Below are 25,752 nucleotides of genomic sequence, written 5' to 3' on the forward strand. Positions count from 1 at the left end.
CTGTTCAGTAATAAAGACGATTCTGTTCTCTCCCCGGCGGCGTTCGCTCAGTAACTGGGCTAGTCAGTTAGCTGGAGCTTGCATGTTCTCCCTGTGCATTTCCGGGTTTTTTTCCAGGTGTAAACACCTGTGGCTATTCTGAAATTGTCCGCACACACCCGCACACACACACACACACACACACACATCCACAGCTGAATTACTGCCACCAACTATACAACAGACCATGTTTTTGGTTGTGATTTCAGGAGGGAGCGGTGTGTTTCAGAGACCCACACTGCCAAAGGGAGAATAAAACAGCATCAAACCGACACCCTCTGCTTGCTCTGAGGACCACAGGTGCAGAATATCAACAGAAGGATGTAAGCATCAGTCATGAGAGGAATTCATATTCCGAGTTGGTTGGAGAAACAACAGAAAGACCAAGACTTCGTTATTCTTCATTTTTGTCTGAGGGCTTCGTGCCTTGAATATTCATAAGTAAACCTTTATAAAGAAATCAATATTTCAGGTCCCCACATTAATGAATCCTGACCAGCCAACAGGAGTGAGCCCTGCTGCAGCCAACACTAATTAGTTTTACTCCTGAGCACTCTCAATCAATTAACAATATAACCGACAAAGGGGGGAAAAATAGGTCACAAGGGATGGAACTATGTGCTGTTTTGCACTAAAAATAGGAGGAGACGGTGTGGATTTGTGTCAGTAAGACAATCAGAGAGAAGAAATACAGTTTGGGCTTCATTTAGCATGAGGGGAATAAATAGAGCCAACCGAAGACACAATGGGACCACCTCTGCGCCGCCTGAGCAGACTGTGTGGGGGTCCACGGGGAGACTCTGCTTGCACTGCTTTACTGACCATTAAATAGCAAATAAACACACTCCTGTTCTCACACGGCGGTCTTAAGATGGCTTCCAACTCACAGCTACGATTCATCAAGTTCACAGAAGGAAATTTAGGGAGAAAATTTGTCATTTATCACCTGCTCTATAATCTCTACAATCCCTCTTTGGATGTGAAACAGTGTAAATCTCTGCTCTGGCATGGAACTGTTCATAGTATATTGACCCAATGAGTGAAAACAAAATTAACAGCGTTTCTCTCATGCTCAGTCAGGACTGATCTGAGTTTATGCCTCAGAAATGGAGTTTTTACACAGAGAATGCAGGTTATACAACAGTCTGCAGGCTGCAGGCAGCGTCCACTGGATGTTCTTTAGTGAGTTCGATACATAATTCAGCAGGATTATCTGCAAACAAACAGTGGCAGATCGGGATATATTATTTAAGAACAAGTCACTTTCTATTAGGCATGTGTCCATCTTCCATTGCCTGTGTGTGTGTGTGTGTGTGTGTGTGTGTGTGTGTGTGTGTGTGTGTGTGTGTGTGTGTGTGTGTGTGTGTGTGTGTGTGTGTGGAGAGAGAGCGATAATCCAAACGTATCAGGCTGACAGACTGGTATATCGATCACATCAGTCACACTAAAAACAGCGTCTCGCTCCAGGATTCAAATGCTTCAATTCCCCATCATCATCATCATCATCATCATCATCATCATCATCATCTCAAACAGTTAAAAAAAAAAATCAAATATCCACTCCACTTTCACCTTCAGTCTCACTCCCAGGCTGAACTGGTGCTATATCTCAGCCGCCTTATGTAAGACAGTAAAAACACCTCAAACTTTCATGTAAATTTCAGAAACGTGCTTCTTTCAACACCATGAAAACCCCTCGAATGTGTCACGTTCACATCATTCTCTCCTGTAGATCTTTTATAACTGACTTTAAACCTAAAACCGTCGGTGTGATCTGTATCAGACCAGCGTGGAGTCCTCCACGAGGCTCTCGCGTCCTGATGGTAAAACGCGAGCCAACCTTTAAGAAACAGCCAGCTGCATGGTTTCCAGCTCCATCACCTGCTCCATCCGCCAGCGCTCTAAAGGTCGTCAGGTCATTCAATACACGCTTATTCTTTTCAGACTGAAGTTAAAACAGAAACAGAAACCATGATGCTCCTGTTTTCAAGAGGTTTCATGAAGGTTAAAGTAAAACTAAACATTCATCTAAACCCCACTTCTACGATAAAGGCGTGCGCGTAAATTTGTTTTTTACGCATGTCGAGGGGGAAACGCTCCATGGCCAGTACATCCATTAGTGCGTAAAGCTGTGTGTGTGTGTGAGTGTGTGTGCGTGCGTGTGTGTATGTGTGTATCCTCTTCCTCCTCCTCTTCCTCCTTCCCACTCCCTCAGTGTGTGTGTGTGTGTGTGTGTGTTTCTCCTGTCAGCGGACCTCGCCGTGCTCCATGTGAGCGAAAAAAAAAAAAAAGACGCAACTCCTCTGACGCTCCGGAGCGCTCCGCTGGCGCAAAACACTCCGTCAAAAACATAAAAACAAGATAACTGTAAATAATAATTAAATGAGAAAAAGCATCAGTAAGCGCACACATGTTTCAGCCCCAGTTTCTAAACCCTCTCAGTTTCCCGGAAAAGAAGCGAAAACGCATCATCTCTGACCTGCTGCCAGTTCTCCTCCAGGGAAGGCATCGCGGAGAAATAACCAGTGTCATGAACGAGTTGGAGTTCCTGGAAAATACTGTAATTCGCCAACACATCCATGCTTGATGCGAAAAAAAAGAAGTGAGTAAAGAAGTCCGGAATCCAAAAGATAAATACGCACTGATTCTTTCTTCTTCTCCTCAGATTTGACGGATAACATAAAAAATAAAAAACAATCGTGGAGGAGAAAAAACCCCGCCGGCGCAGAAAGCGCACCTGAGCACTTAGAAAAGGGACAGAAGCTGCAGAAAGTGAGGCTGATCTCTCCTCCCTGCTCCGCGCTCCAGCCTCTCCTCAGTCCGGGATGTGGGCTGCCAGATCTATTTCCGCATTGCCAGATTGCCAGTCGGGCTCCGTGCGCGCTGCCAGGTTGCCAGGTTCGCTCCTCTCGCGGCAGACTGGAGCCCGCTGCAATCCAGGCGACCGGCGCGCGAGGGGCGGGGCCTGGGGGGAGGAGCCACCTGTCATTCAATTTCATGCGTGACCTAATAAGGTAAATAGGGTTGATGATGTCACTGGCGGCCAATTAAGGAGGCGCGGACAGAGCGGCGGGGGGCGGAGCTTCCAGGTATGACGGAGCGCGATTGGCTCGCGCGCTCCGTCCGTCAACACGGAGCCGGCAGAGAGCGGGGAGTTATTTTTAGAGGCCTATATAAAAGCAGCGGCGGCAGCAGCATTCCTCGCTCAGTCATACCGGGCTGCAGGCGGAGAGGAGCGGACCGGGAGCCGCCGCGAGACAACACCAACCGGGACGATCCAGACCTCCGTCAGGCTGCAGAGCAGCAGAGCCGCGTGCCGGGCTGAGCGGACACGGAGATCACGGTGTGTGTGTGTGTGTGTGTGTGTGTTTGCCTTCTGAGGTGTGTGACAGCCTCACCACACACACACACACACACTCCGCCATGTGGCTTCCATGTGGTGATGGTGTCTGACGGAGAGCAGGGATGCAGTGGAGGGAAGAGCTGGCTCCATCCGCCCACCTGTTCACTCCACTCCACTTCTCCCCCGCATTCTGTCTTTATTTCTTTATTTCTTTTAATTTTTATTTCTGGAGTCTAAACCCGCTTTTGTCAGCATTTTTTTGCCACACTATAAATATATATCCTCTAGACTGTAAGTCATACTGCTGCGTCCCCTGGTGAAAGAAAAAGAGGCTGATCATATTTGCTTTGATGTTTGGAGATTTATAGAACTCGGTATGTGATTAAAGGCTGCAGTTTTGGGAATAGATAAGAATAGATCTGATTATTTACTGTTGCGGATTCTTCTGTTCTGTAAAAGTGAATCCCTCCCATTTGTATTTTTAAGTTTTTGTAAATTACAGTCCAAAGAGGAAGTTTTAAAGCATAAATTTCACCACTGGCTAAAATTCATGTCAAGCAGATTTGTTCTTATAAAGTTTTGGCTGAAAGCCTTAGAGGTCACCAGTTCACCTTAAACACATGATGTTTTTTAATGAAAAGGGAAAACTCAGTCATGCACAGGGAGAAAATGGAAACTCCACTTAGGATGGTTCATAATCCTGGATTCACACTGGAGAAATTAACATTTCAAGATGAGAATATAGACCGAAACATGACTGAGTGGCTTCAAATCAGTGACTTTACGTCTCCATGCACACATAAACAATCCAAGAGGTCAACGATGAAGAGCCTGGATCTCGATCTCCAACCCTGGGACCAGGACCAGGACCAGGACCAGTGATCCAGGTCCCAGAAAGCCCCCTGATGGTCATTCACTAGTAATAGATGTAGGAACCTGGACATGGAAAAAAAAAAAAACTGATCCAACTGTTGGCCTGACGTTGTCCGCTCCTCTCAGGAAATGAGTGTATGGAGCTCGTTATTCCTCTCTTTGATGTCAAACTCTGCAGTAAGACTCAGTCTCAGTTTAAGCGTTTCTAGTCTAATGTGACAAATAAGATCAAAGCCGGGAAATAACATGCAAATTGAGAGTTGAGGGTCAGAAGCTCCACCTGCCTCAGCAGTGACCACATGGTCACACATGGAGCAAATTCACCTCGTGTTCAGTATGTATGAGATCAACGTGGCTCAAACATACATTCAGAATATCAAATCTGTCACACTGCTCATCAGTTAATCAGCTTCCAGTCGCTGACATTTAGGAAATGCTGCAATTTTGAGAAAGTGATGATTTCAGCATCACAGGGGAGAAACACCTCCGGAGTTTAGGCTTCATTTTAGACTTTATTTTTTTATATGATGAAAATCATTTTTGAATAAGATGGTCTGGAGGTGTGTTGGAAACACAGAGTCTGTATTTCCATGTGATGGAGAAGGCGTTTGACTTCCCGTTCAGGATCAGACTGCAGGTCAGAGACCTCTCTGGAACTTGTCGTGGGGCCGGCTGCAGCCGGTGCCGCTGCTGAAGACGTGGCATATGGAGATTGCCATTACTCATTAGGCAGTAATCTGATTGCTCGGAGGTGGACCCGGGCCCACGCTGCAAGTCAATACAAGTAGGTGTTCATGAATAGTGCAAATTTTATGTAAATGCCCACTGAAACAACCTGCTGGAGGACAGGGGCAAATCTGTTCAGAGTAGAGCTGGTCCTCAGACATAATGGCAATCCTCAGCGCTTTAAATGTCAAGGATGTTTGAAGTTATACAGTTAATTAATCGGTCATGATAGCTTCAAGCAAATGAAGCCCGAGAGAAAAGGTCTCCAGAAATCAGAACTTACAGGTGCTTTGGATTTCTGTGTTGCCAGTTTGTTCACGTTATGAGATGACCGCCATCTTTTATTGATCCATTTCCTTTCATTTGATCTCTTTTTCAAAATTCCGTCATTCACGAGTTGGTTTAAAACCACCGTCTGTTCCTCTGACACCAATATTCTGACTGACAAGACCCGCAGCACACGTCCAGCCACTTTTACAAATTACACTAATTGGTTTTATTGGGGGTGCTATAATTAAAGGTCAGAATCTGAAACCCGGACGTGTCGTCCGAGACGCCGCCGCTGCCATGTTGACAAACCGTGATGCAGCCTGACACCTCGGTTCAGCTCTGAACCGAAGCGCTGTAACCCGGGAAGACTTTGGGCAAGTTTGGGTTTTTTTTTGTGGATGTGTGAAGTTTCCACCTTTATTGAAATAAAGTCTGAATAAGCCTCGTTTACACGACAACGTTGCTCGGAGTCACTGAAAATCAGAGTTTTCACTTGAAATGTCATCGAACGGGACCGTAGTTGGATGTGTCTTAATAAACAACCGTCCATTCATCTTCTCTTCTGCTTTATCAGGTTCATGACTGCAGCGGATCTCACTGGCTTCATTCAACATGATAATTCAACTTGATTTGACAAAACAAAGCAGGACAAACCTGCTGATACTTCCTCCGCCTTACAGGAGCTTTCAAAATAAAACCAATGAGAAGTTATCTGAGCTAGAGTCTAGAAAGTTTCTTGATATTATTTTATTTCTCACATGCAGATCAAATTTTAATCTTAAAGCAGGAAAATCTGTGAGAAGATCTTTTACACCCCCCTTTTTTGGGTCCCCGGACCACGGCTTGGGAAGCAGTGACATAACATACCCATGTTTTATTTTGGAATCCTCATTAGACAAACAGTTTTTACTGACTTTGCATCAAATACGTTAACCTGGAACTGCAAGGCATGTTGAACTTTCAGTATAAATATAACAGCTTATGTACACACAGATCATGTTACTGGAGTTATGAAAATACCGTAAATCCTCTAATAATGACCTGTCCTCCATGAAAACCGTCTCCTTTAATGACCGGGTGTCTCTGAAGAAAGCTCATAAAAGCCGCCTCCCAATATACGCCTGTTTTTTTTTTTTGTCTTTTCTTTTTTTCTGTGAAGCGCTACGGAGCTGTACTGACAGTAGTCTGTGCTGCAGCGCCGGTCCTCCTGGTGTGGCCACTGTGTGTATTACATGCGTCCGGTAAAAAGGGCGGAGGGACAGAAAACATTAAACTCAATGTTGAGATTTAATTTTTTTCACATCAATTGAAAAAAATAAAATCGAATTATTCAGATTAATTCGATATATCACCAGCTCTAAACTGCACTACTGTTTATTACTGTTTTAGTACTGTTTGATCCTCGTTTTCAATAAATGAGCTCAGTACATTTTACTGGGTTCAAACTGACACAAAAGATCTTTCTGCTCTTTTGGAACATTTTAGAATACCAGCCTCTCTCTTATACATGCCTCCTTCCATTAAAAGCCTGGTGCAGCAACAGCTGAGACAAATAAAAGCCCCGGCTACTATAAGAGGATTTACGGTAAGAAACTATCATTTATTCCTCCATATTTATATTTATCTAACCATTTCACTTGATGTTTTTGAGATTTGACTAAACTTACCAGTTTTAGCCATTTGGTGTTTTGTTTGCTGTCGTTTCAAGATGTGGAGCGAATTTCAGCAGTGTTTTAATTGAGAATCACATCTGTGACCTCAAGGTGGGAGAGAAGAGATAAAGATAACATTAAACATCAGATAAAGCTTTCTTACACAGTTTTGTGGGAAAGCTATAGGGAATTAAGAAAGGGTAAGGTGCAGAAAACAGCTCTAAAACGCTGCTAAAATAAGATGTGTGATCTCATATGAGACATTAAAACTAATTCATAAGTTTGACAAAAGAGGAACGATGTCTGCACCAAACAGGATCACTTTTTATGACCTGAAATTGAGGGAAAATAATGTGGTAATACAATACAATACAATACAATACAGTCATTTTCCGCACATCAAACAACTAAACGACTCAAGAAAAAAGACACAAACTCCAGCGGTTCCTGAAAGGAGCTTGAAAACGCTTCGGCCCGTCTCTCTCTGATGTAACAGCCTCATGATGTGCAACGCATACTGAGGATTTACATGTTGAGCTAACACTTGCTTTGTGTTGCTTCTTCTCGCTCCATCTCTCGGCTCCGTCTCGGTGCTTCTGGTCTCCGGGGACTCGCCGCCGCCGAGCGGGGCCAGATGGCTCCTCCATCGGCTGTTTCGGGACATTTTCCCCATTGATTTTTACAGCTCGGTCCGCCAGCGGAGGAGCGGCGGAAGCAGAAAGGAGATGGAGTCAGAGCAGAGGGCGGCGAGGGGGAGGAGGAGCGCCGATCAATACACTACTGACTGTCTATGAGCGGCCCGGAGCAGATTAACATGCAATATGAGCTCCGGCACCGGGCAGCAGAAGGAAGGAAGCAACCCTTTCACTTCTGTTATCGCCGCCACGGTACGACTACTGCCACCTTTATCTGTTACTGCTGAGTTCAGCATTATTCCCACCATTATCCACGACCACCGCGCTGCTTCCGTCTGCTGCTGCAGCGCTTGTTTTACCCCTGCTGCTGATGCTGTTAGATCACACTTAACCTAAACTCGGGGGTTATACGAATATATGAAATAAAAGTACAAAACTGCTGAGAAGTGTTTACAGTGCCATCTGTTAAAGTAAAAATATGAAGCAACATGATGCATTATTGTCTGGAAACCTGGGCAAAAATTAATATTCTGATGATTGAGATTGGAAAAAAAAAGAAAAGTGAAAATTCTTCACTTTGTCAGTGAAAAACATTGGGTGATTGACCGATTTGTTCTGGAAGTTGAAGAACAAAAAACATGTTTAGATGAATGTTGAAGAAAAGAAAACATGGACTCGATAATCAATTTCTCATCAGTATTTCATATGAGTAAACAAGATGTTTTTAATTCAGTGATTGAGGAAGATGACTGAATAATGAACAGACAAACTGTTTCATGTTCATTAACTTCCTGCTTGTTTGCACGAGTTCACTGAATGTTGCCGCTCCTCATGTGTTCATATAGTGTTTATACTGAAAGGAGTAAAAATACTTTTATTGCTTATATTTAATGATCAGCTCCGCAGTGATCACTCCCCACCAGGTCGTCTGAATAACTTTCATGATCTCAGCAGGAACACTGAACATCATGGATTATATACTCTACTCCGCCGCCATGATGGCGGCGTTAGCGCTGCCTGCAGGCAGACGCAGCGAGGCTGAGGAGGAGCTGCTTCCCTCCGGCGGTGAACCCGCCCCCCGCTGACGCTTCGATTGATCAGGGTTTTGACTATTTTCTACATACATGCAGACTGATTTCTTTCTCTGGAGCCTCTTTTTGCTGCAGCTTTCTGTGTTCATGGATGTTTTAAAGATGAATTTGATAATTCAGCTTTGTACCTTGTTAACATTTTGGACAATTTCAGGCCAAATGATGGACGTTTTTTAGGATTTTGGGAAGAAAATTAGTATTTTTGGTTTTTTTACTTGACTTTGTGGAGTTGGAGATCAACATAGCAGAAGTTTGCAGTCACCCCATCAAGAACGTTTTGCTTTAATACGTCCTAAAATGTGTTATTTCGTCATCTTCTACTAAAACTAGATTCCTGGTACTTGCTGGACATTGAACCCTCAAACATCTACGAGGGTGGACCCAAATGAAACTGGAATTTGATTGTAACTTTTTATTTCTGACATTTCAAAATAAAACACCACTGTCACCTTCAAAATAATCTCCATCCGCATTAATGCAGCGCTCCAGCCGTGTCTCCCACTTCACCAATGCGTCGTCAGACCCGTGCGTAACTGTCATTCAGGACCGGCTGCGATTTTTCTGTCACCTCCTCCACATCTGCAAACCGCTGTCCCTTCAGCTGCTTCTTCAACCTGGGGAACAAGAAAAAGTCCCTGGAGGCTTCATCTGGAGAATCAGGCGGATGGGAGAGGAGATTCATCTCATTCTTCTCCAGAAACTGCGTGAGGCGCAGCGCCGTGTCCGCTGGCGCTCTGTGGTGGTGGATCAACCGGCTCCACTCCGCCACGACGCTCTGCTTCCTCCTCACATCCTCACGGAGCGTCTGAGGACTTCCTGTAGTAGTCCTGGTTTACAGTCTGACCTGGAGGGACAGACTCGCTGTGGACGAGACCCTGGACAGCCGAGAAGCAGCTCAGCATTGTTTTCACGGCTGAGCGGACCTGACGCGCCGACATCTGGCCCTTCTCAGACCCCCGGACCACTCATGGACCTGAGTCTTCCCCAGAGCAGCATCCTTGTAGGCTTGCTGCAACAAGCTGAGTGTTTCTGCTGCTGTTTTTCCAGCAAAAAGCAGAATTTAATGTTTACGCGCTGCTCTGGCTTCACAGTCAATGTCGCCATTTTGGAAAAATCGCAGAGGGGGGCGGCACTCTGTTACTATAAATAGCGCCTGACAGGCGTCAGTGTCACTCTGGGAGCTCAGATTGTTCACAGATGTGCACGAGGCTTACCTGCAGCACATCTGACGGCCAGAAGTCCAAACTCATTATTATTAGTATTTTATGACCTAATTCCGGTTTCTTTTGGGTCCCCCCTCGTATTACCTCTCAGTTTGTAGTGCGGTGTTACGATATCACTACTTCATCCGCCGCCAGTGCAGCTTCCATATGAGCTTCTTTACTCTTCCCTTTACTCTCACCTCTTTGTCATTGTCTCCTCCGCCGCTTCAAACAGCAGAGAACACACACAGAAAATTGTTTTAAAAAAGCACAAAGAGGATTAAGAGTAAACGGCGAGCAGAGAAAGGAGGGGAATAAAGAATTTCATGGTAAAATGGATCTCTGTGTAATTCCTTGTTTTTAGTTTCAAGCTACGAGGAGGAAATACAAAAAGCAACGTGTGTGTTCGTGAGTGTGTGTGGGCTGCACACTTTCTGCCACACAACCTTTTAAAATCTGGGCATCGCTGCCTAACTTCACGCACACACACACACACGCGCGCGTGCACGTACGCACGCATAATCTCATTATGTTGTGTTGTTTTGGCACGGAGGAAGACTGCAGGAGGAGAAGGAGGTGAGATGGGCTGAGGAGAGGAAAAGGATTTCATCGCTTCATTTCCATAATCTAATCAGAGCTGGAATTTCAGGATGGAGAGCGACGTTCGAAGCTGTTTCCAGTCCAGCTTTGATTGAATTAATTTCAACATGAAGACAAAAAAATATATTAAAGAAAACAACAACAGCAAACCTTCAGGGCGGTAAAGAAATGGAGCTGAAGCAATTTAGAATGAAATAGAAAGCTGGACCGTATCAATCTGAAATGAACACAGGGGAGATGAATAGATGGGCGGCACAGTGGAGCAGTGGTTAGCACTGTCGCCTCATCACGTCCCCGGTTTGAGCTGCTGGGTGCATAAACACATCTTCAGTGCAGGAGACGGGTTCAGACACACGACCAAAACATTTTCCTGGTTTATTATCAGCATGTACGCCAACATCTCTGGATCCGAGAGGTTTTCTTGAAAAGCCGTGGAGCTGTGGAGGAAGGTGGAGGAAGGTGGAGGACGGTGGAGGAAGGTGGAGGAAGGTGGAGGAAGGTGGAGGACGGTGGAGGACGGTGGAGGAAGGTGGAGGACGGTGGAGGACGGTGGAGGACGGTGGAGGAAGGTGGAGGACGGTGGAGGAAGGTGGAGGACGGTGGAGGACGCTGGAGGACGCTGGAGGAAGGTGGAGGACGGTGGAGGACGGTGGAGGAAGGTGGAGGACGGTGGAGGACGGTGGAGGAAGGTGGAGGAAGGTGGAGGAAGGTGGAGGACGGTGGAAGAAGGTGGAGGACGGTGGAGGACGGTGGAGGAAGGTGGAGTAAGGTGGAGGACGGTGGAGGACGCTGGAGGAAGGTGGAGGAAGGTGGAGGACGGTGGAGGAAGGTGGAGGAAGGTGGAGGAAGGTGGAGGACGGTGGAGGAAGGTGGAGGACGGTGGAGGACGGTGGAGGAAGGTGGAGGACGGTGGAGGACGGTGGAGGAAGGTGGAGGACGGTGGAGGAAGGTGGAGGACGGTGGAAGAAGGTGGAGGAAGGTGGAGGACGGTGGAGGACGGTGGAGGAAGGTGGAGGACGGTGGAGGACGGTGGAGGAAGGTGGAGGACGGTGGAGGACGGTGGAGGAAGGTGGAGGAAGGTGGAGGACGGTGGAGGAAGGTGGAGGACGGTGGAGGACGGTGGAGGAAGGTGGAGGACGGTGGAGGAAGGTGGAGGACGGTGGAGGACGGTGGAGGAAGGTGGAGGACGGTGGAGGAAGGTGGAGGACGGTGGAGGAAGTTGGAGGAAGGTGGAGGACGGTGGAGGAGGACAGTGGAGGACGGTGGAGGAGGAAGGTGGAGGACGGTGGAGGAAGGTGGAGGACGGTGGAGGACGGTGGAGGACGGTGGAGGACGGTGGAGGAAGGTGGAGGACGGTGGAGGACGGTGGAGGACGGTGAGGACGGTGGAGGAAGGTGGAGGACGGTGGAGGACGGTGGAGGACGGTGAGGACGGTGGAGGAAGGTGGAGGACGGTGGAGGACGGTGCTGTGGTTCGAAAGCTTCAGTCGTCGATACATTGTTTAATTCATGGCCGTCCTTGAAGCGTGATTTGAGGATTCATGTATTCAGAGCTAACGCCGCTGTGCTGCCGGAGCAGAGCCGCTTCCTGCCCTCAGGCTGCGGCGAGGCCGAGGCCAGGCGGGCGCGTGCCGCAGGTACGAAACCCAAACCCAGAATTAACGACATGAAAACTAACCGACGAGGAGGGGGCGCTCCCTTTATCATGTTTTTCAGAATCTGTGCAGATTCTCCAAAGTTGAGCAGCGAGGATTATTCAGGACTCTAAACTCTGGAGCTCAGCTTCAGTTTGTGTTGAGAAGCATCGGCTCGCTTCTCGATGAGGGTTTCAGCTTCCTGTCAGGAGCGCGTTGATGCCATACTTTGTTCTAGGATAAAACAGAAACCAGGACAGAGTCGTTGGTGCTGAGGAATCCTCTTCCCAGGTGAAGAAACCAGGCTATGATTTAAACTTCAGAATTATTTTGATTATAGTGATTAAAGCTGCGCCGCAGACAGATCAGACGGAACGCACCAATCAGAGCAGAGCAGAGCTCAGCTCTCATCTTTTCACCAACTTCTGGTCCACTGCCAGGATTCCTCTAACGGTTCAATAAAAAATGTTTGGAATCTAAAATGAGCAAATAGCATTTCTTCACAGGCGTGAGGGACAGATTTTACTTTACTTTACTTTACTTTACTTTACTTTACTTTACTTTACTTTACTTTACTTGAAGAGACTTCCTGCAACTGCTGCACCTGTGAGGAACAGACTTTTATAAGATATTGACACCTGAGTATTTACCTTACAAATACATACCTTCTCCTCATTTAATCTTTAAAAGCAGCCTGTTTGCCAGTTACAGTGAAAGAATGAAAACAGCAGTCATCTTTACTCAAAGTTATAAATGTTCAACAACAGTGGAATGTCAAGATTTCATATTTACGTTTTAAAAATAAGAGTTTTGTTAAAAAGAACATATAAAGTCTTAGCCATTTTTTTCTTCATTTAGATTTTGTTCCTAAAGTGATAAGTTGTGTCCATAATAGTATAAAACTGAAACAAAAGAAAGATTCAATGTGTTTTAAAAAGGACACTGTGTGTCAACGAAGGTAAGACTCACTTTTATATTGTGTGTGAGCATATTCGATCATCTGTACTTCAGCTAAATCCTGACTAAAGAAGTTCACTTTTCACTTTTCCAGGTATCTTCTGTCTGAATAAAAGATGTTGCTCCTTTAGATCCCTTCTTTGTGTTCATTACATGAATTTCTGCTTTAAGTTTCACTTGCATGTTTATGTGTTTGTAACCTTTACTTATTTGTAAAACAGTGTATAGAGATCATGATGAAGAGAGAGATGAGGGGTCTGCCAGTGCTTTGGAATCTGTACAATAAACACGACTTTCTGATACTGAAAGCAAACTAACTGTAAAATTACATGTTTCATAAAATTTTAATGGGAAATTAAACGGCTGCCAGTTACCATCTACTGATGAAGCAGACGGGATTATTTTATCTGTCAGCTTCAATCAGACGGGATTTTTTATTGAAAACCCTAAACAGGATTTAAAAGAGAATCTGAGCGGTGAAGAGTGAGCAGAGAGAGAGAGCCCAGAGCGAGCCCGAGGCCAGAGCGGGTCCAGAACGGACCGCACAACACACACACATCACACACACATCACACACACACATCACACACACATCACACGGCACGCAGCAGGTGTGTGTCTGCGGGGCCCGGCAGAGGGAGGCGACACACACACCGCGGCTGGATCAGTGAGCCGGACGTCCGCCGCAGAGCAGCCACGGGTTGAACCACAGGCTGTGAAGCAGAAACTCCACGCCGCTCCACCGGAGTGAGGAGCGCCTGTACAGGAGGCGCAGCAGCACAAAACAACACAAGCAGGCTCAACACACTTCCAAAACCAGTCTGGATCTTCTAATATTGATGCCGTTACAGTGAGAGGATGTAAACGTGAGCGTGTGGTTGTTGTGCCGTGCTCAGACGTTCGATATCATTTGCGATGTTTCCTCCTTGTTTTTCTGTTTGCATTGAGGTTAGGGAATGTGGAACCCGGGTTCAGCCGGGTTCACTCCACCGTCTGTGTGTTTACTTGGCAGGAAGCAAATGAGAAGAAAGGCTGGGTGAACGGGACGCTGTGTTTTTGTTGACCACGAATAATGAACTCACCTCATGAACGGAGCTAGCAGGAGCTGATAATGAGATGTTGTTAGGGAAGAGCGTGTTTCTTTTTCCTTCATAAAAAGGGTGATACTGTTTCTCAGCTCGGCAAAGACATTTCTGTTCAGCGTCTAACTTCCTTCTTGTTTGGTTTTTGGGCACCAAATTTACTTATAACTCATCAATATCCACCATTCTGAAACTTTAATATAAAATAAATGTGTTACTTTTTGTCTTTTCTAGGCAACCAAACAACATAGAAACATCAAGACAAGCTTCAAAAGTATTTTCACCCTCTCAGGGAGCAATCAGCGTGCCAAACTCTGAAAACATGATCTGTGTGTGTGTGTTTTCCATATCGGTCCTGAGGAGAGGTGACTCAATGCACCTCAGACATGATTGAATTAACATGATGAATCTGAGCGCCGAGGCCTGTTTCCACACGACGCTCCAGACGCCCGGATGGAAACACACTTCAAGCCAGCGCAGAAATTATGTTAATGGTCGCAGTTTCATGGATTCCCCATTAGCTTGAAAAACTGCCATGACACTGTCATACACACACGCACACACACACACACACACACACACACACACACTTCAATGTCAGTCAGCAAGAGAGCGACACTATCGTCGCTCACGGCTGCTCTACAGTCCAGCAATAACTGTCATTATTGTCATATTTCACATGTAATGTCACTGACATCCAGAACATCCCGACGTCCTCCCTGTCAGCACACACACACACACACACACACACACACACACACACACACACACATACACAAAGCACGTCTTCTTCCTTCCACTAACCAGAACACGGTTTCCAGCCTCCTCTCGCTAAACATGTTGCCGTGATATTTCCTGTCTGCGCCCCTCCTCCTCCCGCTCCTCTCGTGTCTGTGATATTTTTAATAATGGAGAAGAAAAAGCAATATATCCTCGAGCTGAGGGAGCGATCCAGGGTTAAGCATATTCTGCAGCTAATTGCGCTTTCTGGTTTTTAATAAAGAAAAACCACATGCCTGTAGGCCTGTGTGTGTGTGTGTGTGTGTGTGTGTGTGTGTGTGTGTGTGTGTGTGTGTGTGTGTGTGTGTGTGTGTGCGCGCTCAGCATGAGTAAACAGTTGAAAATGATACATTGTGTGACTGTGTGTTATCGTCACTGTTCCTGCTGCGAACATCAGTTTCTAGTAATTGGCGAACAGTTCTGTGTTTCCTAATTTTAGGTTTTCTTACTTTTAAATGGCCCGGAAACCACAGCTAATCCTTTTTTTTTTTTTTTTTTTAAATCATTGATCAGGTTGTTTTCAATTAGTTAACAATTTTGTCAATAAATCTCCACAAAAAGCACCTGATTGTGGGATTTTCTCTTCGTTACAGATTGCAGGATGAGAGGAAACATCAGAGATGAATGAGAGTCAAGCTGAGAATAGAATCATTCTAATTTACTCAAAACATAATCAGACATTGCACATATCAGCTCTACAAATATCACAGTGGGTTCAGCGTTACGCTGAGTGAGTGAGCGCCGGTTATTATTCACTCGCCGCCGCTCCGGGGCACGTGTAATTTGAGGCTTCAGCAGTAGAAATAAAAAGTCTGGATGTTAAAGCTTGTTTTTGTGTATATTGTAGCGGCGGTTTCAGCTGAAGGGATTCTGAGGAACTAATGTGTGGGGAAGGCAAGTGTGGGAACGGAGAGGCCATGAAAGTGAATGGTGGGTGGATGCTGGATGGCCGAAGAGCCCGTGGAGACATTATGTTCTTTATGAAGCCATAAAACAAAAGGCTGCTGCCTTTCCCTTCATCCCGTCATCACAATGACCTTCGTTTGATGACCAGCCCTCTTCACGGGTGCTTTAGAGGCACCGGTAATGGATGTTTATACATGCCAGACATATAGCGCCACACATAACCACATCATCACCGTCCGCACGGCGACACGTCAGGCCAGCCAGCGATCCGCCTCGGGCTTCACGGCTTTATGATTGACAGATCTGAATAAATCTCCTCATTTGGATATGCTGTGACAGGAATTAATTACCGAGCAATTGTGTCTAACATATTAATTTAGAGAAGATTATACAATGCATTAGCGCGACGCTTATTAAGCGCGGTTATATACGCCCGGGTTTGTGTATTGAAATCGCACAGGCGGAAAATTCAGTCCAATTTGCCATGCTTGGCTCCCGTTAACACACTGCTGTGTCTCTGAAACCCTCCTTCCCTTCCTCACATCCTCTCTCCTCAGACTCTCTCCCTTCTTCTGCCTCCTTCACTGTCTGTGTTGAAACGACGGGGAAACCCGGGCGACCGAACACACGTCATGTGGGGAGAAACACATCTTGGACAAGCTTCTATGAAAAAACAAAAGAAGAAGACGTTTCTACTTTCTAAATTTGGGGAAAACTACATTTTAATGAAGTTTTACAGAAGGTACAAAGCCATCCACACTATTCATCATCATGTTTTATTGCATGAATACGGCGTTAAGCGGTGTTCCCTTTAAAAACGAAAGCTACCAACATAAATACTGTTCAATGAATCCCGAATGACCACAGGATGGCGATGCTGAAAGCACTGAATGACGTATACCATCTTAGTCACAAGGAATCCCAGAGACCAACCCCACTGAGAAGCCTCTGCACAGCCGAGGACCACGCCCAGTGGATGGGTTCTCACCGCACCACCTAGAAGAAGGTGCTGGCATCACCCAGGAGGCAGCGGCACATGTCGGCGAGGGGCGCTCCCGTCAGGGTGGCCCATGATGTGGCCACCGCTCTGGTGGAGTGGCAGTACACGCCCAGCGGTAGAGGGCGGTTCGCCACCTGATAAGAATGGTGAGGTATCCTTCATGCATCGGGATAAGCGCTGCTTGGCGAGAGCAGAGCCTCCGTCAGGGCCTCCATGACGGCCCAAGCTGTTTGGAGGAATGAATGTCCATGGTAGCGTCAACAGCATCCCAGGGCTCTTACTGCTCGATCTCAAGGGATGCTTGCTAGAGACCCATAACATGCGAGCCTCATAGGCTGAATGGACTGTAGACCCGACAGCACCTGTGGGAAAGGGCCAGGGTTCGGTCTTGGAGCATCAACTAGGCATGCTGCTCCAGGCGTGATGGGCTGATAAAGTGTGTACATCACTCACGTATTTCACCAAGGTAACGGACACCAACAATGAGGTCTTGCGAGGCACCCACTGTAACTCCACCTAAGTGCAGGTCCCATGCTGGGGTCCGCGGGACTCTTGGGGGCTGCTTGAGCCTCCCTGTGAACGCCAACGCCAGGTCATGGCTCCCACTGTGGCATTGCAACTCTATCAATGGTCCACCGACTGACTCCATACAGCTGCTGAGCGGCCAGCCGGGGACTCCAGTAGCCAAACATATGAGCACAGCCAGTGAGGTCCGCTGCGAGTCCGCACAGCACAGGAAACCATGCCCGAGCTGGCAGAAAGAGGAAGGAAAAAACAACTGTAATGGAGTAAGCTGAGGAAAGGAGGTCGACGCTAGCCTCGTAAACCAGCCCCGCCCACTCCTCATCCACATCTGGATTTTGGAGCTGTGGAGGGTCTGGGGACAAGCCAATAGAAAGAGAATGCGACTCCGCCGTGAAACAGCTGAGCCAATCAGCGTTGCCGCTTTCTGTTTTCAAATTTTTTTTGCGAATTCCGGCAGCTAAACCGGAAGTGACGCTATCGCTACGTGTAGCAGAGATTACGGAGATAAACTTTAACCACCGTCTGAAAGCTGCAATAAGTAAAGTTATAGCTGAAATACCAAGAATTACAACAACCAAGCAAGAGCAAGACTCTGCGCCTGGAGAGGTTCTAACAGGAAAAGACGTTTTCACATGTCTTTGCGTTTAGAGAAGCTAGAGCTAATGAGCTAATGCTAACCCTTAGAGAAGCTAACGCATTTTGATGGCGTATTTGTTTTGTAGCGCTGATTAGCTGAAGTGTGCTGTCAGTCAAAGGAGCACCGAGTTTGTATTGCCTTGTCCCCAGACCCACCGCAGGTCCAAAATCCAAATGTGGATGTGGAGTGGGCGGGGCTAGTTTAGGAGGCTAGGCGTACGCTGCCTGCACAGCAGATGCAGATCACCGGGCTAGCAGCTCAGCTAAAGCTATGTCCAGGAGGGGGAGCGGTCTCTCGGTTGCTCCCTCTTCCTTCTGCTTTCGTGGCGGCGCCACCCACCAAGGGCGGAAGGTACGCGCAACAGGTCAGAAGAACGGTAGTGCAATAAGCCTACGTCGTCTACCCGGCAGACGCTAGCCTGCCAAGCCCGTGAATTCCTGCTGGGGCTCCGCTCAGAGCAGGCAGCGGCCACACAGCGGCTCCCTCTGGACAGCGGGTGGGTCGGACCGGCGGCCATCATCACTTAATGTGCCGTCGCCAGCGGCGTCAAGCTAGCACCCGCCTTGCAGCTAACACTGCCCGCGTCGCCAACAGCCGCGGGCGCCATGCCAACAAGCCCCGTGGAGGAGCAAGGCCGCCGTCCGTCACTCAACATGAATAATAATAGATTCATCAGCCAGGAGGAAGACGGTGAGGTTGCTGGTCAAGAATGAATTTCTCACCCGAAGGAGACACCACAAGGGCGTCAATCCACCCTGGTGAAGGTGAAAATGGGGTAGCTAGCGTCGGAGCCTGTGGAGGGCGAGTTTGCGGCTCCGACTAACACGAAGCAAGGCTTCCAGCAGACGGAGCCTCATGATGCCGTAGAGGCTCATCCTCTAATCCTCCAGCTTCAAACTGCACATGAGAAGTGAAAAAGGAAATGAACCCGGGGTAGGTTTTCCCAACAAAAACCTCTCCCTCCTGTGATCCTGGAGTCTGGGGCTGACGCGTGTCTTCATCCAAAGAAAAAATGGCTTCCAGCGATGAACTTCTTACAGGTTTATTTACACAAAAAATGGGAAACCAATGATACATATTACAAAATGCAAAAAGGGTTCTTTTCCATTTCTTATGTTCATCTAGTACATCTTATATTCATGCTACGGCTAAACGGTCCTCGGTCACGGTCAGGCTCAGAAAACCGTGAGACTCCAGCCTCTCCTCGCGGCTCAGCAACGGAACTACGGCGTCACAACTAGGACAAACTTCTTAAAGCAAAAGGCACAATATATTTATCCAACTTAAATTACTCCATAAACATACATTATGTGCTGTAATTCTCCAGATAAAACTGTTAATAATCATTCAAATAAGAATTCAAAACACTATTTTCCCTGTTCCAATAACATCAAATCATGAACTCAATCTTTAACATAAATATCTACATATGGCACTTACACCTGGGGTTGGATCCCAGAACTTACTGCCATTCGAGGGTCACCGAGGGGTCACAAGTGACAAGGTTGGCATATATACTCGAACTGTGCATTCAACAGGGGAACATTCAGTGCTTTCAGCACCGCCGTCTGGCGGTCAGGAGGGATGAAACAGAATGACGTTTAGTTCAGGTCATATAATCAAATTGAACAATGCATTCAATGGAAGCTCTAATTCTAAGAATCCAACAAGCCTGTTAAGACGGTTGAACAGAAAGCTTCATGATCAGTCATTTTCAGTTGGGGAAAAACAGAAAAAAGTGAAAGCTGGAAAGAATATTTTAATTTTGGATATTAGATGTTGTCTAAATTATCTGAGATGAAACTCTGCATAAAGTTAAATTATGCAGCTTTAAAACTCGGGTTACAAAAGAGAAATGGACTCATGAGCCTACAGTGGTTATGAAGCCATTAGATAACAGGCGTGAAACTCACTTTGATTGGATCTTGGGTGGCCAGACCACTGCACTGATACCATAATGACCTCTAAGTGAGGACAATTGTAAACTGTCGCTTAATCTTAGTTCAAACAAGTGCAAGCCAATTTTAAAAGTTTTGCACGTTTGGGGGAAAGAACTGCGGAATTTCAGCTTTATGGCGCGTTAATGACGCTTCCAGCTGCAATGTACAACAAAAAAACCCCCCAAAACTTACATTTGCTCTTTAAACCAGCTGAAACATCTGAAATCTCAGTGTTTCTCATCAACCTAATGATGAAAAAAACCACTGAAGGTTCTCTGGGTGTGTAATTTCACGTGTTCTCAGTGTGACTTTAATGTTTAAGTTACTCTGTAATCAGGTGGGTAATTTCCACTGCAGCATCGCCGAAGTCTGGGACCAGGCTTCAGAGCTGTTTAGTGTCTGCTATCACTAAAGCAGTGGGGTCCCCACTAAACGAGTTAGAAGCAGCAGGTGCCTTTATCGAACGACTGGAGTTAATGGTGTTTCAGTTTTTACCACATAATGCAAAGTCACCCCGGGAGCCACGGCGGACCCTTTGGCAGACCGGTTTCAGTCCCCGGCCCTGTTTCAGATCCACAGGGAGGCTGATGTCTGTCAAATATGACATTTTATGTTGTGAACATATCGGGGAACGTTGTGAATACAACACACAGCGATTTACCGTAAATACAGGGATATAAATAACCAGCTTTCTACCGTGAACGCTTCACATCCTCGATGTGGTTCAAAGCCCGGTACAGACTGCCGTCCTCGCGGTCTGGGATATGTGGTTCCAGAGATGTGCGTCGCGTTGCCGTGTGATGTTTGAGAAGTGCTGCAGCGGTCTGCTGCTGTTCTCTCCTATAAACTGAGGAGCAGCCGGTTTGCTGGTTTCCTGTCAAACACAGAACAACAAGACAAACAAATGGAGGTGGAATTGGACGTTCTGCTCACACCGAGACGCGGCTGCAGCATCGCTGAATAGATTAGCTGTTTGGAGGCTGTTGCTATGGCGGTGTGCTCTACTGGGATGTGTGTGAGGCGCTGTTTGGTGTGCATGTGTGTATGTGTGTGTGTGTGTGTGTGTGTCTCCTATTGTGGGAGAGAATCTTGTTTTCTTCCACTATGCATATGTGTGCATGTGCTAGGTATTTTTTGAGGGATTTCTGTGTGTTATTTTCATGTGTGTGTGATAATTCCTCCTTCACTGTGTGTGTGTGTGTGTGTGTGTGTGTGTGTGTGTGTGTGTGTGTGTGTGTGTGTGTCCCTGGTGTGCTGCTGATACAGCGTGGCGTGTTGCTCTAACAGGCTTGTCCTCCATTAGTGGCTCAGCGCTGGGCTAAAAACTGGGAGGAGGAGAGAGGAGGGAAGGAGGACACACACACACACACACACACACACACACACACACGCACACTTTTAAAATTCAGCGTGAACAGGGCACCGGGGCAGTTGGACCTGGGTGCAGCTGAGCCTGCCTCGGCGCTTCAGCTCTATGAAATGATTTTAACTGAGCTACAATGAAGATGGATGTGAATACAAATGACAAAAAGGATGACAGCGTGACAAACTGCGCCGCCGTCCCACATCAGGCCGGACCAAAAGTGTCAAAACACTGAAATAATATGCTCTTAAAAGCTTCTGAACGGTCCCGGGGGAATGGGAGTTTGAGGGCGCCGGTCAGCAGAGCTGCAGAGAAACTTTAAATCCCGCCTCCTGTCGTCTGGCCTCAGAGGTCAGCTGGGGTCGTCCAGTAGGTCAGCGCTCAGACGGTAGACCCAATAAATAAAGACATCATCAGTGGTGATTATTTGGTCTTTTCCTATGAAATATAGAGGCGAGTGTGGCAAGTGCCGTAAACTTAGCATCAGTATGAAGAGGGTAGGAGCGACATCAGAAAACGAGATGTTTTCTTTTTCAATCTGTTCAAAAAGTAAAAAGGATATCTGACAAATTATTATGATATTCCTGTGAATTACATGATTAAATTTCCATTCATCAATCTCCTATGCTGCAGGACTCGACCAGACTGGAGCGTTAACCACTCCTCCGCCATGCAGCCCTTTAATTACATTTCTGATTGTCATGCAGTGAAATGCATTCACTGGATGCAGCGCGGACCACCGAGACGGCAGAAACGCTGGTTCGAAACGCAGGAGCCTCACGGCGTCTCTCATCTACAGCCTGCAAACGTGCCTCCAATCGACCGGGACAGGAGAAATAAAAGTGACAGACACCAAAACCTGTAAACGCTTCGTCTGTCGGCCTCTTTCATGGCCGCCGCTTTCTAATCATCCAGAGCTGCTTGTAATCCAGTCGGCTCAGAACGCACCAAAAGCGATACGAGCAGCAAACACAGAGACCCACGCCGCTGTCGGCCGGATACTGGGCTCTATAAATCCCATATTTACCGGCAACAAGGTAGCTGTCAATCAGACACACGGGGACAGTCGATCGCTCCGCCGGAGACGCTGGCGTCCCGCTCGGAGCGTCCGGGCGCATCGGAAGACAGCGGCGCTGCCGAGTTTGACGGAGGGAGAGGGGGAGTAATCACTCTTGATGTTTCAAGGGTAGAACAGTGAGACAAAGACAGGAAAAAGCAGCAACAGAGACACATTTTCACTCGTCCTGCTTCCAGATTTGTGAAGTAAAAGATATAAAAGTCAGTTTTTTTCTGACTGTTAATTCATAAGAATCCTGGACTCTAACAAAAATTCATCTTTTCTTGGACCAAGTCGAGACAATCCAACTTTTCTTTTAACACCATAAAGACAAATTGAGTGACCAGATTTAGTTATCTGCATATTTTCTTGTTTCTTCCAAATTTTTCTCAGCAAAATGAAGGAATAAATTGATCGCTAAACGCGGAGATAAGTGTTGCTGTTATGTTTTGCCACTTGCTTTGGCAGAGCTTCTCTTCCTCTCAGTGAGAGGACTCCAGCGACGGTTTGATCTTGGAGATATTTAAAAAAAAAGGAAATTACTATGAAAACCAGGCGTGAACAGGAGGACTGTGCACATAAAACTGGTGCAGTTAACAGTTTAATCAGTTTTTAAATGAAGGCGTAATGCTTCCAGACAGTCCTGTTCAAGGAAAATTAGGCATTAAAAGGTAAGAGGCAATCACTAACCTAAAGAACATTTATATTTAACACTCTGGGATTGAAATATCCCATTTCTAAGTATTTGGACAAGGCTAAAAATCCTGTGGACGAAGGAAATCCTTGTTTTATTGTTCCTGAGTGGCGGAGAAATGAACACATTACGGATGAATTTATGACCTGAAAGCCTTCCCTTAGTGCCGCCGTATATCATTGTTCAGCAAGTTAAGGTCAGCGGCTCGATGCACTGCTTCGAAATGACGCTTGGCTCAAGAGGCCGCGGCGTGGCCGAAGTCCAACGCTCGCAATGTCAGGCTCTCCGGCACGCAGGAGGGGAAGAGCTGATTTCCAAAGCCTTTCCAAAGAGAGGCGGGCCGCAACAACTCAACGGCAAGTTGGGGGGGGGGTGCTGTTCGCTGCCCTTCTGAAATCTGACTGGCTGTTTGCCGAGTCCCCTCATCGCGGTTCGCTCCCAGTCGGCAGAACTCAGAAGTTCTTCAGAACAACCGATTGAAAAACTACATTTCTGGAAAATCCAATAATTTGTAACTGGAATTTGTTTCCGATGAGCAGTAATTCAGAGGGACGTGGCCCAGTGCCGGCGTTCGGGACCCGGAGCGTCTTGCTGAGAGTTACCATAAAGCAGCGGGCGTCATCCAGAGAGCGTGATAACGTCGCGCTCAGGAAACACGTACCAATGTGGAACTGAGCGGCGTGAACACACACATGCTGAGACAATTACCTCTGCTAGGCTGCGCCGTAAGTGTGCAGTGGCGCAGCGAGGCAATCTGAGAAAAAACGTGTCGTTTTCTCCAATCTATAGCGGTTATCATGTCACCTCTTTTCAGTGCCAGAGTGCAACTGAGCATAATGTGTGTGTCAGAGGTTGATTTGTCGCTGGGGGAATAAAGAGCTGTTTTATTTGATTCCGTCTGTAAAAGCAGAAGGGAATCTTTCAGTCGAATGAGGATGTAAATATGGCTGGTAGTGATTTAGATTGCAAGTATCTCCCCTTCCTAATTTTTCAATGTTTTTTTTTTTTAATTGAAATTACAGATGTGTGGTTTGATTGTTCAGTTAAAAACCGTCGCCCAAAATAATCAGCTCAGACAGTCCCGGAAATTAAAGATTCATGTCCCGTCAGGTTCCTATCCCTCAGCCTCCCCACCATTTAGCATTTTTAAAAAAAGGATGCAAAATAATGGATTCTGATCTCCTCAAATCCACTCCAATCCAGGCTGCTCCGACGCTTATTGTGTTTCGTGTGTGAAACTAGAATAGTTCATGATTGCATGCAAATGAGCCTCCTCAGCCCGACTCTGCATCGGCGGGAAACATTTTCCCTTCACTGAACGTCTCTTCCTACAGCGACACACACACATCTCCAGTGATCCATCTTTCCGTCACCGGCCTGAGAGCAGCGGCCTTCAGACGCTGAGGAGAGGAAATACCAGCTTGAAAACCCTCCCCGGCCCGAGGTGGTGTTATATTCAGAGCCGTGTGTGTGTTAAGGTTTGCGCCGCTCCAGTGTAATGTGATTACTGGCTGCAGCTCGGAGTCAGTCCTGAGCCCGGGACCTCCAACAGGCAGACCAACTGTCGGCAGCTCCGTCATATGCTGAGCATACTAACCACTGAGCAGGAAGCTGCCAACGCACTTGTGAAATTTAAGTGCTTTCTCAACTTGCTCTTGACCTTTTTTTGCAGTTAATTAAAAAAAAAAGGGGGATCTTGTGTGGGTTGTTGTGGGAAGAGACATGATTACTTTTAGTAAAAAAAAAAAAAAAAAAAAAGTTTTCCTTAGGTTACCTGATAAACTTGTTTAGTTTTCTAACAGAAGGGTAAATGTTTCATCTGTATCTCCTCCTGTTTGGTGTTTATGTTCCAGACGGTTTCAGTAATGGCGTTAAAAGAGGAGGACACGGCGGCTCTGAAGCCACTCGGCTTCTGTTCTGCTTTCAGAAATCAGTCAGACTTCAACTGAACTCAATTACAGAGAGAACCAAGGTCGTTTGTTCGGCGCTCTCCGGGGTGCTGATGGCTCCTCGCAACGCCCCGCCGCAGCGATCACACCGGGGCTCCAGTGTCAGTCAGGGTAATGGCAGGAGAAACATCCTAAAATCAGTCAGCGTTCATCCATGTGAGCAAAAGAGCTGATTGTGCACATTTTGTTATAAAAATTGTTTTTGGATAAATGTAAAAAAGGGAAGCAGTTCTGCAAAGAAGACAAGAAAACGAACCTTCAGGATGGATGGAAATCATGCAAACAGCAGAAACTCACCTTAGAATTTGGGAAATACTGCATCGATGTGATCAAAACATAAATTAAACACTAAAGCACACTTTCTCCTTCCTTTCCATATTTTACACCAAGAGAAACAGAACATCCAGTTCAAAGGAATAAAAGAGAAAAAGCAGCAGATGGAAAGTGGAGTAGAGAAACAGTTTGACCCTTTTCCCCTCTGAATCTACACACTCTCTCTCCCTCTCTCCCTCTCTCTTTTCCCAAAGGTTAATGTGATGCTAATGTGGCCTATATTGAGAGGGTGATCATTATTTTCAGACCTTTGCTGCAAACCTCACCTGTGTATAAAAACTGTTTGCAGAGGTTGGAGGCCGATTCGTCACTCAGCGACAAGTAGCAACTTCACAATGTGAAAACATTCCTCTGCAGGCGAGGAATTCAGAACAGGAACACAGCGTCACGGTCGACGTTAACAGAACATCCTGACGAGGCTTCTTCTGCCGCCTCAGCTTTGCAGGAACTTTGTTCTTCGATGTT

General features: G+C 46.6%; 1 protein-coding gene across 1 annotated transcript in view; it reads right to left on the reverse strand.

The window, feature by feature from the left end:
- klf7b (Kruppel like factor 7b) overlaps positions 1-2,938 on the reverse strand; it is a 59,564-nt gene extending 56,626 nt beyond the window's left edge. Inside the window, exon 1 of the mRNA XM_030111485.1 lies at positions 2,519-2,938. Coding sequence (XP_029967345.1) covers positions 2,519-2,620 — 102 coding nt within the window. The 5' untranslated portion in view covers positions 2,621-2,938. The remainder of the gene's footprint in view (positions 1-2,518) is intronic.
- Positions 2,939-25,752: the final 22,814 nt, after the last annotated feature.

This window comes from Salarias fasciatus, chromosome 16 (assembly GCF_902148845.1).
Source record: "Salarias fasciatus chromosome 16, fSalaFa1.1, whole genome shotgun sequence".
NCBI lineage: Eukaryota > Metazoa > Chordata > Actinopteri > Blenniiformes > Blenniidae > Salarias > Salarias fasciatus.